This window comes from Equus quagga, chromosome 13 (assembly GCF_021613505.1).
Source record: "Equus quagga isolate Etosha38 chromosome 13, UCLA_HA_Equagga_1.0, whole genome shotgun sequence".
NCBI lineage: Eukaryota > Metazoa > Chordata > Mammalia > Perissodactyla > Equidae > Equus > Equus quagga.
The window spans coordinates 24313771-24327531 of record NC_060279.1 but is presented as its reverse complement, the minus strand read 5'-3'; the positions used below and the strand labels follow the sequence as shown (position 1 = coordinate 24327531).

Genomic DNA, 13761 nt, shown 5'->3' with positions numbered 1-13761 from the left:
AAAGAGGTGGGGCTCACATGCTAATACACGCTAGTTGAATGCTAAGTGTGTCTTGTCTACACTTTGGGGGGCTTCAGTTCAAGAGGACGCATTCAGGTGTTCTGGGTGCCACGCTTGCCGAGATATGAGATTCACTGAGTTGACATTATTCATACAAATGGTCCACTGGTGGACACTGCATTTAGTTCATCTTTAGGATGTCAGAATTTCATTGGTTGTCTTCAGAGAAAAAATTCCACTCTGGGCAAATTCTAAAGACAACTTTAAGGCCTACGGAAACTTTCTTTTTCTTTGCAGTTGTTTTGGAAGGAGAGACTAACAAACATGATGTCCACATTAATATTCATAAAGCACAGCTGAATAAAAATGAAGAACGATTTAAACTGCTAGAAGGTGCCTGCTATAATGGAAAGCTCATCTGGAAGGTGACAGACTACAAGATGAAAAAGAGGGAGGCGCTGGAAGGGCACACGGTATCCATCTTCAGCCAGCCTTTCTACACCAGCCGGTGTGGCTACCGGCTCTGTGCTAGAGCATACCTGAATGGGGACGGGTCCGGGAAGGGGACGCACCTGTCGCTGTACTTTGTGGTGATGCGAGGGGAGTTTGACTCACTGTTGCAGTGGCCATTCAGGCAGAGGGTGACCCTGATGCTTTTGGACCAGAGTGGCAAAAAGAACCATATCATGGAGACCTTCAAGGCTGACCCCAATAGCAGCAGCTTTAAAAGACCTGATGGGGAGATGAACATTGCCTCTGGCTGTCCCCGCTTTGTGGCTCATTCCACTTTGGAGAATGCCAAGAATACCTACATTAAAGATGACACCCTCTTCCTGAAAGTGGCTGTGGATTTAACTGACCTGGAGGATCTCTAGCCACTGTTTCTAGGGTGACAAAAGGACTTCTTGGGTCCAGAACCATGGAGGAGACACCTTTTATTATCATATTGACTGAATTTAGACTCAGTGCACATTTGTATTTGGCTTTTTGCCCTCAATATTTGAAGTCAGTTAAAGCTTCTTAAGTGCCGTCTTGTTTTTACATTTTACTCTGTCCCAGTTTGAAACTTAAAACATTTAGAATATCCTCGTGTTATTTATATTTTTATATCTCTTAAAAGATGTTAAATTTCTTGAAAGCAAAGTCTGGGGTGTCTCTCTTTTTTACTGGTGCTTAGCATGGGGTCTCCGGGTAGGCATTCTCCAATGTTAAATGTTATTGAGGACACAGAGATAGAATTCCCAATGAAAATGCTTTGGTATTTTATTATTTGGTCTGCTGATTCTAGACCTTACCATAAGCCTGCAAACGCCACTATTTAGGGTAGGCTGTTCCAGTTAAGTAGATGGGTAGTATACTTAAAAAGATTAATATGCTCAGTTTGGATCAGACTTGTTTTGGTCAAGTACTAAATTTTGTGGAAATTATTATATCTCTAAATAGTTTCATGAAATTTACCCAGTAGTCAGCAAGCACAGTTTTGCAAGGCTGCATAGGAACTGGTGAATGGAGTAGGCATTTTCATTCTCCCTGCTGCAGTAAAGCAGAAACTACTGCATAGGATGTAGATAAGGAGATATAGCCAGCCAACTAAAGTTCAGATTTTACTAGGTTCAACTATGTGAAAAAACTGTTTTCATAGGTCAAAAATGGTCAAATATTAGCAGTTTCATAAGGTTCAATTTAATAAATATAGTCATGCACTGCATAATGACATTTCAGTCATCAACAGGCCACATACACCATGGTGATCCCATAAGATTGGTATCATATAGCCTAGGTGTGTAGTAGGCTGCACCATCTCGGTTTGTGTGAGTACACTCTATGATGTTCACATAGGAACGAGATTGCCTAGTGACACACTTGTCAGAATGTGTCCCTGTCATTAAGCAACACATAAGTGTGTATATATATGTATATGTATACAGATAGTTTAAAGGTATTTTGGTAGTAATAGTAAATTAATGTGAGGATGGGCAAGATTTAGTATATAAAGGAGAAACTGTTATAAATGGATAAGAAGAATTTAAAACCTAGGGAGAATTATTACAATTTCCTATGAGTGTCAGAAATACTCCCATCCAAAACTGATTGCCAAAAACAGTATCTCCTATTCTTTTTGAGAGAACTTTTGAATTCATAAATTGCTAAGAAATGGGCATTTATATAAACATGTGACTTTTCTTGTCGAAGTCCTGAGTACTTTGTGAAGAAGAGAAATCATTATGTTCTTGTGCCTCTATCTGCAAGGGTCTTAGGGTGTATATATAAGTCGAGATGAGCCCTTCTGACTCTTGATAAGCCTGAGCTTAACAAAAAAATATCCAGTCTTCCTGAGCCAAATTTGTTGTTATGCAACTGAGCATTACTCCACTCAGACTGGCTCCCTTGAGTGTGCAAGGACAAGTGCCATGGGCTGAGGGCCACTTACTGCAGCTCACTTGGGTGATCACCACGCACCTGACAACTTTTGAACAGTTAACCTGATAGAAGCAGCATGATTTGTACCAGTGGTTTCTGGAATAATTGGAACTTTCTTAATCTCTTCTGTGAACTTTTCAAGATGCTAAAGACTCATATTGCAGAAACCATCCCAAAGGGTTAAATTCAGAGAAAGAAGTTCACAATAGAAGTATACTAAAGAATGACACTGTAGCTGCTGGTGAACTGGTACAGTTGATGGGTAACACATCACCTCACACAAACTCAGGAAGCATTTCTCTAGACCACACAGCCAGACCCCGGTGCTTCTCTGTTTCAGTGTTTCTAATCAAATCCCAGGTCATCCTTTGTACTTGGGAGTGGAACATCGTATTGTTGTAACTAGTTTTAAGTAGTTGATGTGAAAAACATTTTAAAGTGAATTTATCAAAATACTGGTTTTGTGTTTTAACCAGCTTCTCTACATAAAAAGTATGTCATGGGGCTGGCCCAGTGGCTCAGCAGTTAAGTGCACACGTTCCACTTTGGTGGCCCAGGGTTCGCCGGTTCAGATCCTGGGTGTGCACCTACGCACTGCTTGTCAAGCCATGTTGTGGTAGGCATCCCACATATAAAGTAGAGGAAGATGGGCACGGATGTTAGCTCAGGGCCAGTCTTCCTCAGCAAAAAAGAGGAGGATTGGTGGCACATGTTAGCTCAGGGCTAATCGTCCTCAAAAAAAAAAAAAAGTATGTCATGGCATGGTTTGATTACAAGTTGAGTCCCTTTGTCTTGAAACAGTGATCACAGAACAAGGTATTCTAGAGTAAAAAGCACTCCTTTCGCACAAAAGAAGAGTTGTGATTTTTGTTTTAAACAAGTGGATCTATGTAAATGAGTTTTCCTCTTTTATGATCTGAACAGTTATTTTTATTCTATTTCAGTAGGATTTAAATTTTTATTTCCATTTTGGTCTGATTTTGATTCGTGATGAAAAGAAAACAGTACACTAGGCATCAAAGGGGAGTTAACCTTGAGCAAGGTATGTGCAGGAATAAAGTAGGGTGGGGAGGTAGGGTACATATTAATGCATACTAACAGATCTGAATTCTGACCCCTGATCTCCAAATTGGATGTTTTCAGAGAAACAGGAAATAGTCATGCCAGGTTCACAGTGCCAGTCTTGAAGGCACTTAAACGGGACTGAGAGCCACAAACCCTTGGTGTGGTGCCTTGGACAATCAGTCCACACTGCCAATTACCTCTTTTCTCTTAGAAAGTGGTTGGAGTCATGGTCCTTAATCTTACATAAGAATTCTGGGCTGGAGACAAAGCTTTGATGGATGCACAGTAGGTGCCAGGTGGTGAAATCACCTGAGAGCCCCACATTTTAGGGGAGGCGGGAGAGAAGCCTGCATTTGGAGAAGGAATGGTAAGAGGGAAGAAAAGTACGAGGTGGGGGCCGGCCCAGTGGCGCAGCGGTTAAGTCCACACATTCCGCTTCTCAGCGGCCCGGGGTTCACCAGTTCGGATCCCGGGTGCGGACATGGCACCGCTTGGCAAAAGCCATGCTGTGGTAGGCATCCCACATAGAAAGTAGAGGAAGATGGGCACGGATGTCAGCTCAGGGCCAATCTTCCTCAGCAATAAGAGGAGGATTGGCAACAGTTAGCTCAGGGCTAATCTTCCTAAAAATATATATATATTTTTAAAAAAAGAAAGAAAAGTACCAGGGGAATTGGGAAGGGAAAAGAATGTCAGCAGGGCCAAAGGCCACCCTGAGAACAGCAGTCACTCCCGGGGTACCCCACAGCTGACTCTTGAACTCATCATCACCCCATGTGGCACCCTCCTCAGGCTGTATCTCTGCCCCCCACCTTTGCCTTAAGCTGCACTCATATATCCAAGTACCTGCTGATCATCTTAACTTAGAAGCCCCACAGGCACCTTAAAGTCCACTTCACCATAACACCTGGAAATCTCCCCACTCCTGAGCACTGCCAGGCTAACTCCTCCTGTTTATTCCACCCCAGTTAATGACATCATCATCCAAGCCAGAAGTCTGGATACTATTCTAGATTCCTCCCTCACCTTCCCCATCCAATCACCTACCCAGACCTGCCAATCTGACCTCCAAATAATTTTTTTAAACAATTCCTGCTACTTATCTCTACTGCCTACTACCACCCTATTGCAAGCCTACATTTTTTGCTACACAACTGTTCTCTGTTTTCTTTTGTTTCTTTCAAATCCAACCGCACACTGCCACCCAGTAATCTCTCTAAAATGAATATGTTAGAATGACTGCCCACCCAACCCACTGAGGCTCTGTCACCCACAGGACAAAGGCCAGCCTCCCTGGCATGGCATACAAGGCCCCCCATGTCTGCCTCTGCCCCTCCAGCCTCACCTCCTGACAGTTCTCCTACTTTGCATTTAGTAATAGCATACCAAGCGCTGATATTTGTCTGTGCTTGTGCTACACTTCTACCTGGAATATTCTTCTCTACCCTGGTCTGCCTCTTGGCCTGGTGAATTCTTGCCCTTTAAGATTCTGCTTTGGCCTCACCTCCTCCAGGATGCCTTCCCAAACTAGCCCTCACTCGCTGCATACCTCACCCCCATCCTTCACCAGGCTGAGTCCCTGCTCTGGGCCGTATACTTCCTTGTCTACATCTCAATTGCTGGACTTGTCTTTTTTTCTGGAAAGCCACTGTTAATTGACTATAGGTTTGTCAGATTTTGTGTTAGGTACAAATAGAACAGATATGTCCCTGCCCTCATAAAACTTATAATCTGGAGGTCAGCCACAAGTGGTGAGCCAAAATGATCAATGTGTGAATGTTCCAGCCACCTCTGTCTGATAAAGGCTTTGCTTCTCGACTCCTTTCCCCGGTGGCCTGAGAAAAATGTCTTTCTCAGACCAGTTCTGAATGTTGGTGATGCAAAATAAGAGAATAGGCAGAAAACATTTGAAGGGAGAGCACTAGGGGCAAAATTTATGAAGAAAAGCTAAACCAATCCACATAGGATTGGGGGAAAATTAAAGACAAGAGAAAAGGGGTTATGAACTTGTGGGACTGTTGGGAATTGAGACTTGGAGCCCCTTTGATGCTTTTTCTTCCAAGAGACCCACATTAAAGGCTAAAATACATTTTAAAATTATTTTTGGCTATTTGAGTTACACTTGTTTGAATGAAACTCCACATGGAAACTGGACTCTGGCTCCAGGATTTATAAAGCATTTGAACAAATAAATATATAACAGTGTAAGTTGTGATAAATGCCTTGAAGAAAATGACAGAGTACTGTGAAAGAATAATGTGGCCGGGTTGGGGAGAATATGTATACACTTAGGGTTGTCAAGGAAGGCCTTCATGCTGAGGTAACATGATATTTAGTGCTCAGGTGACATGTTTTCAGAATGCCCAGCACTTCTGAACAGCTTTGTAATATCTGAGGAATTTCCTGTGAGAAAACTTGCCTCCGGTGACCCCCTCTGCAACACAGGCATGTGACCCAGGCCCCACCAATCAGGCAGAGTTATGCAAAACTTCAACTTGAAAGATGAACTTGGAAAGATCAACTTTTTTTTTTGCAAGAAAGATTTGCAAGATCAAGAAAGAAATGTGCCAAACTCTGGCTACCCAGTGGTGAGGGTGATGAGGGCACCAAGGCAGAGCTCCTGGCACCTCAGTCCTTATTTTTGTAGATTCTGTTTGTAGAAGTTGTGGTTTTGGTGTCAAGTCGTGGCAGCAGCAGTGGATTTTCACTAGAGCCTCTACTGTACTGGTACCTGGCTGTGTGGCACCCACATCCGGCCTCTGGTCTTCCTGGAGATTCTGTGGGCTACATAATATTAATAAAGTCCCTTTCTCAGCCAGAGCAGATTCTGTTTGTAACTAAGAACCAGACTGAATCAAGCTGAGACTGAAAGATGAGTCAGCCATGGGAAGAGCAGGTGGGATGAGACTTCTGGGCAGAAGGCACTGAGGAATAAAAGTTGGTTTAAGGAGATGAGAAGAGGCCAGTGTGGTGGGAGTCCATCAAAAGAGGGGAGAGCAGAATTTGAGTCAGAAAAGGAAGTGTGGCCCAGAATCTAGTGCTGAAGTCATGGCGAGGAGTTTGTGATTTATGCAAAGTTTAATGAAAGTTGACAGGATTTTGACAGGGGAATGCACGATCTGATTGTGTTCTAAAAAACTGCTCTGTGTGGAGCATAGATAAGAAGGGGACACGAGAGGCCATGGGAATAGTATTAAGGTTACATCATACTGCAATTGTTTTTACATGTCTGAGCCTTTACTAGATCATAAACTCTTTGAAGCCAAAAACCATGTCTAAGTCAAGCACATAGAAAGTGCTCAGTGTGTTAAACTGAACTGCAATTATAGAATAATGCATTGAATCTTTATAGAAAATCTGCTAAGCAGGTATATTATGCCCATTTCATAGATGAAAACACTGATGATTAGAGAGATCTATGTGGTATGGGCTAGGCATTGTCCTAAGAATTTCACAGACTAATTATATATTAACACACTAATTCTCACAACAATCTTATGAGATATATGCTATTTTATCCCCATTTTACAGATGAGGCAACCGAGGCACAGCAAAGTTATGTAATAATCTCTAGGCTACACAGCTAACAAGTGGTAAAGCCAGGATTTGAGGCCAGGCAGTGTGGCTTCAGAGGCTCCACTCTTAACCACTGTGCAAGACTGCCTCATATGGGTACTGATTGACTCTACTTGTTTATAGAAAAATATAAATTTAAATGAGTTAAAATATAAGAGTAACCACTAGAACAAAAATTGAATGCATAATTTCCAAACCACTAGAGAAAAACAATCTGGAAAAAGAAACTTTATCAAACCAAAGTTAGAAAAGAGAAAAAAACAGGAAGGATGATACATAGAAAAAACAAGTTAGAATTAAATCCAAACACATAAATACGAACGAGTTACATTTTAGTATTAAAAGAGGACAAGCCTCAAATATGGGGGGGAGGGCACACATATATACTTTTTAAATACATATCTAAAAGGAAACAGAGCTAACAACTCCATTACTGGGTATATATTCAGAGATACTCTTGCACATATATACCAGGAGAGACAAGAGAGTTTACTACCAGCATTGTTTATACTAGCAAAAAAACTGGGGGAAAAATAAACAAACAAGGGATAGCATGGAAGTGGAGTAAGAGAAACTCCTACACTGCTGGTGGAAGGCTAAACTGGTACAAGCAGTGGAGAACAATTTGGCAATATCAAATAAAGATGAATTGTGCAAACCCTTTCATCTTACAATTCCATTTCTAGACACATACCCGAAAATTCTTGCCATGTGCTCCATCAGATGTGTATAAGAATGCCCATTAACTCCTGTTGCAATGGCAAAAATCAGGAATCATTACTACCAGCAGGACAATGGAGAAATTGCTTTATAGTCATACAATGGAATACTATTCAGCAGTTAAGATGAAAAAATTAGAACTCCATCAATCAACATGGATAACATTCACAAACATAATTTTGGGTACCTAAAGCAAGTTACCCAATAGTATCACTTATGTTAGGTTTAAAAGCATACAAAACAATACTGTATGTTACTTATATAGCTAAATATATGTAGCATGTTTAAAAGCTCTCATGGGAATGATAGATACCACATCCAGGGGAAGAGTTAACTTCAGAGAAGGAGAGGGAGAGTGAGATTGCAGAAGAGGTCACACAGGGCTTTAACTGAATAGGTAATATGAAAATCTGAAGCAAATACGGAAAAATGCTAAAATGTGATAAAGTTAAATGGTTGGTATATAGGTATTCATTATGTTATTCTCTGTAACTTTATACATGTTTGTAATATTTCATATTAAACATTTTAAAGAAAATGAGCTTTTAACTCAAGATTCTACAAAAAGAACAAAATAAACCCAAAGAAATAAAAAGGAAGAAGTTAATGAAGGCATACATTAATGAATGAGAAAAAACTAAGACAGAGGTTATCAATAAAATCAAAAGCTGGTTCAATAAATCTGATCAAGAAAAAGAAAAAAAGACTGCAATAGTATATAACAATGAATAAGAACAATATGAGATAAAAAAATGTTCACACCATGGACAATTTTATACCAATAAATTTGAAAATGTAGATGAAATGGATACGTTTCTAGGAAAAAATATTTAGCCTTTAAGAAGGCACCACATCCAGACAGCTTTAAAGATGAGCTCTTCAAAACCTCAACGGATCATTCACATGCTATGTCTGTTCTGAGTCATATAAAAAGAAGTTAATCTGCCTGATTCATTTTGAAACCTAGCATAAACTTATAGCAAAACTAGACAAGGACAACTAAAGAACACCATAAGCCAATCTCACTTATGAACATAGACAGCAATCCTAAATTAAATACACAGCAAACTGCATCCAGCAATGTATTGGAAGAATACAGACCAGGACTGTAAGGATGACTCAACATTAGAAAATCTATCATTGTAGCTCAATGATTGTACAGTAACGGAGAAAAAGCTATATGATAATCTCTGAAAGTATTTGGTAATACTCAATACCCATTTCTGAATTTAAGAAACAATAAAACGACTTGGCAAGCTAGGAAAAGAACGAAGTGCCTTTAATTTTTAAAAAAGGTTACCTACTAGCAATCTTCAGAAAACATCATGAACGGAAGGTAAGATGCAATTCAAGTAACTTCTGGAAAGAAGTACCCCTGAGGCTACTATACAGTGTAGTACTGGATTCTCGGGAAAAGCCAAAATTGTTATTTACAAATGAATTCTTACGTACAAAATCCAGGAGAATTATTAGAATACAGACCTTTAGCGAAGTGACCACATAGATCACCATCCCAAAAACCAAACTATCCTAGGGCGCAATAATAGTCCAACAGGAAGAGCAAGCAAACTAAAACAGCAATAAAAACTGCCAGGGGAAAACCTAAAAAGAAATGTGCAAAACACCAAGACAACTGGAAGACTTCCCCCGAATAAGGGAAGACTTGAATTCCTAGAGAAATAACCACATCGCTGGATGGGAAGTCGCAACACCGTCCTCGTATCAAATCTGGGCAAATTAATCTACCAAAAAACAAATCCCGGGGAAGCGTTGTCACCTGGTGACAATCTGTTACAGAATCTGGCGCTTCACTTTGAGGTTCCCGACGTGCGTAGCAACACGTTGCGAAACAAAACTACGCGCCTGCAACCCCGCTGGATGGCCCCGCGGCCGGAAGAGCCACGTCGGCTCCGCCCACCTTTGTGTCGTGGGCGGGGCGTTTCCGGCCGGCTGACGCGCAAGCGCCGGGAGGCCCCGCCCCCCATCCCGCCTCCCGCGATATCGTGTGGTCCGGCATCAAGCTGTGGGGCGGTCGCCAGCTCGGTTCTTCGGGACCTTCGGGACAGGGCTGGGGAGCCCGCCCAAAAAGGTCGTTTCCCCTGCAGTTTCCAGTAAGTGAGGGTCTCATTCGGATCTGTGTCTAGAAAGAGGCCGCGCCGGCATCTTCTTCCACCTCACCCTTCCCCCCAGCCCCCCTTGAGTCTCTGCCCGGGCTCTCGGTCACTCCTGGACGGTCGACCGCCACTCCCGTAATCGGGCCGCTGCCAGCGCTCAGGGCTTCCCAGAAGATGTGCCCTTTCTCGTAAGCGCTTCGTTCACGTTGAACGGTCGCCGACTTCTCATAGATGCTCTGGAGGGTGCGTTCTGGGTCTGACATCCGGCTCAGCTCTTCCTCTTCCTACCGTGGAGGGCCCCGCAGATGCACCCCGTGGAAAAGCTCCCACCCCGCTGCTTCCCCCGGCTGCCTTTGGGAGGCCGCCCATTCTGTCGGCCTCAGATCTTCCCTCTTCTGAAAGTCCGTACCAAGTATCACCGCTCTCAGCGCAGCGCCCCTCCTCTCTTCCTGAAAACCCCCTTCTCTCCTTAAATAACAGCAACGCTTAACGAAAGGATGCCTTAGGAGGAAGACGCTGACCTAAGCGTTCTGCACGCATTATTTTGTTCAGTCGTCGCCACAATCCTTAGATAGATACAAATCAGAAAACCGAGGCACAAAAAAGTTAAATGATTTGCCCGAGATTATAACGTAGCTTGGATGTGATGGAGCTGACATTTGAATGCATTGTAAGACTCACTCCAAAACTCACACCCCTTTCTCTTTCCCCGATACCTGGCACCCTCCCCCCCTCCCCCCCCTTTTAGTTGCTTCTCCGGAGGAATTTTTTCTGAATGTTGTCCAGAACGACCCTGGTTCTGGAAATTTGGCCTCTGACTACGAACTTTCTCAGAGCTCGCTTCACACATACCTTTGAGTGTTCCATTTTATCGATGGCTAAGCGCTGAGCTTAGTAATATTTTTTCATCCCCAAAATGCGCTCATGTCTCCTTAAAAATATACTCCCAACTCAGTGCTCATTAATCAGCCCTCCTCCCCTGCCTCAGTTTGACCATCATTCTTATTATCACTGTTCTCAGCAGACATTTGAGTGGGTAGTTTGTGTAAGACAATAAAGATAATTGCAGTTTCGAGGAACTCTGAGGTTTAGTTTCTGACCTCAGGGAGAAATATGACATTTATTTGTAAAAAGACCAAGAATATAGCAGCTAAACACTGACTCAGTTGCACAGAAAGTACATTCTATAGGAGCAACTTTGGACAAAACAGTTAAGTGCTAGTCTTGTTTCCTCATCTGTAAGTGTTAGGGTTAGGCGAGATCTTTAAAATTGTGTCAGTTTAAGTTCAGAGAAGAGCGATCACTGTACTGAGGTGGGAACTGTTGGAAGGGCGTTATAGTGTGTTCTTGATAGAGTATAGAGGCCAGGATCAGGTTGAGTGCTTCTCTTAGGGCTTTCAACGTCTGATAATGGCTGTGGATCTTGCTCTGGAAATAGAACTCATGTTCATACAACATTTTATATTCAGTTTTTAGGAGATTGATGATCCACCCCTCTCCTCTAAAGCATACATGTTAACCCCTGATTTAGGGAAATAAAATGAACTGCAGTTCAAAAGGCAAGGCTAAGCCAGATGTGGAGGGCCTTTATCTTGTAGGCAGGGAGTGTGGAACCGTTGGAGGTTGAAGAAGATAAGTCTGACATCAGTGTGAAGGATGAATTTAAGTGGGGAAAGGCAGTGAGATGAGTTAGGCTGCAGGTGGAGTAATTTAGGTACACAGTTGAGGAGACGTTAAAGGGTTGTGCCAAGCAATATTGGGAATGGGGGGAAATTGCAAGAAATGTTGGTAAGGACAAATCAAAAGGACTTGATGTCTGACTGGATACGGAATTGAAAGTTTTGAGACCACAAATAACAAGGTTTGAGGTCTGTATAGCTGCAGTAATGTCCTTTCTCTACTTTGTCTTCAGGGGTTTTTTTTGGTACTAGGTCATTCCTGTAACATACGTGCTCTAAGAGGAGAGATCACTATTGATGATGGACATTAAAAAGCGTAATAAGGGAATTTTACAAACAACTCTATACTTATAAATTCAATAACTCAGATTAAATGAACCACCATCAAAACTACCAAAACTCACCCAAGAAGAAACAGATAAGCTGAATAGTTCTATAACTATTAAAGAAATTGAATTTGTATTTAAAAACCTAAAAAAAAGGAAAATTCCAGGCCCATATAGTTTCACTGGTGAATCTTATCAAACATTTAAGGACAAAATAAAAGCCATTCTACAAAGAAGATGGAAGATAACCATTCTTTCAGAAGATAGAAGAGGAAGGAAAACTTTCCCACTCATTTTATGAAGCCAACATTACCCAATATCAAAACCAGATAAAAGCCATACAAAAAAGAAAACTATCCTAATGAATAAAGATGCAAAAATACCAAAAAAAGTATTAGCAGTTGAATCCAGCAACATGTAGAGAGAAAAATATTTTGTCACTGAGTGTCATTTGACATCCCAGGAATTCAAAGCTGGTTCAACATTTGAAAGTCAATTAGTGTAACCCACCATATTAACAGACTAAAGAAGAAAACCAACATGACCCTATCAATAGATGCAAAAAAAAAAGCACTTGACAAAATTCAACATCCATAATTTGAAAAACTCAGCACCATGAACCCGGCAGGTTCATCTGTGTAAAGAAAAAGAATTCAGTTCAACTAAGATGAGGAAAAATATCTTGTTTTGAGCCCCAAACAGAATCTAATCCATCTAGAGATCATTGGTTCTTTAATAGCTGTAGGAATGACCACCATGTGTAATCCAGAGGGCTGGCTAGTGTGTCTTGCTTCACAAGAGGACACAGTAGCTGGAGCTCCTGACCAGCTGAGCTTTGCCTGACCTGACTTGGGCTTCCCGAGCAAAACTGCTTGCTCCTGCAATTAGCACCCCTACCTCCACCCCATCAAAGGGGCTACATTGCCAAAATAGCAGAGACATGGTGAAGAGTGAGGAGGGTTGGTAGCATTTGACATGGTCTTGGTAGTCTCTCTAAGAGAGGACATTCACTACTTCTCTATGTTTTTCTTTCTATTTTAAAAATTTTGCATTTTTACAGACAGTAAACAAATAGAACATGTACATAAGCTTCAGAAAATATGTAACTGTCTTCATATCAGTGTTCAAAACAAACAAAAAGACAACTCAGTGAACTAGGGATGTAAACAAATCTGATAAAAGATGTCTACAAAACCTAGAGCTAACATCATCATTCTTAATGGTGAAAGATTGAATGTCCACTACCCACAATACTGGGAAACAGATAGGGATGTTTATTTTCACTACTCCTATTCAATATTTTACTAGAAGTCCTGGCAATTGCCTTAAGGAAGAAAAGGAAATAAAAGGCATGAAATAAAAGCTTGGAAAGGAAGAAATAAAATTATCCCTATCTTCAGATAGCATGTCTATGTAGTAAATCTCAAGAAATCTGCAAAGAAGCTCTTAATAGGGGCTGGCCCCGTGGCTGAGTGGTGGGGTTTGTGCACTCTGCTTTAGTGGCCCAGGGTTTGGCCAGTTCAGATCCTGGGCGCGGACCTAGCACCGCTCATCAAGCCATGCTGAGCTGGCGTCCCACATGCCACAACTAGGACCCACAACTAGAAACATACAACTATGTACTAGGGGGCTTTGGGTAGAAGAAGGAAAAATAAAATCTTTAAAAAAGAAAAGAATAAGCTCTTAGTACTAATAAGTGAATTTAGCAAGGTGTGGGATAAAAGGTTAATGTACAAAAATCAGTCATATTTCTATACTAGCTACAAACAGTTGGAGAGTGACCCACTCCCCTCCCCGCAGGTGAAATACTTAGGTATAAATTTAACAAAAATATGCGTAGGATCTTTATGCTGAAGACCA

The 13761-nt window shown here is 41.6% G+C and overlaps 2 protein-coding genes across 2 annotated transcripts in view; both read left to right on the top strand.

Moving 5' to 3' along the window:
- TRAF5 (TNF receptor associated factor 5) overlaps nt 1-1138 on the top strand; it is a 43269-nt gene extending 42131 nt beyond the window's left edge. The window contains exon 11 of the mRNA XM_046683979.1: nt 298-1138. Within this exon, the coding sequence (XP_046539935.1) occupies nt 298-875 (578 nt within the window). The 3' untranslated portion in view covers nt 876-1138. The remainder of the gene's footprint in view (nt 1-297) is intronic.
- Nucleotides 1139-9762: 8624 nt separating this feature from the next.
- Nucleotides 9763-13761, top strand: part of LOC124250756 (putative uncharacterized protein encoded by LINC00467) — a 37264-nt gene continuing 33265 nt past the window's right edge. Inside the window, exon 1 of the mRNA XM_046682928.1 lies at nt 9763-9893. The gene's annotated coding sequence lies outside the window, so the exon portion shown is untranslated. The remainder of the gene's footprint in view (nt 9894-13761) is intronic.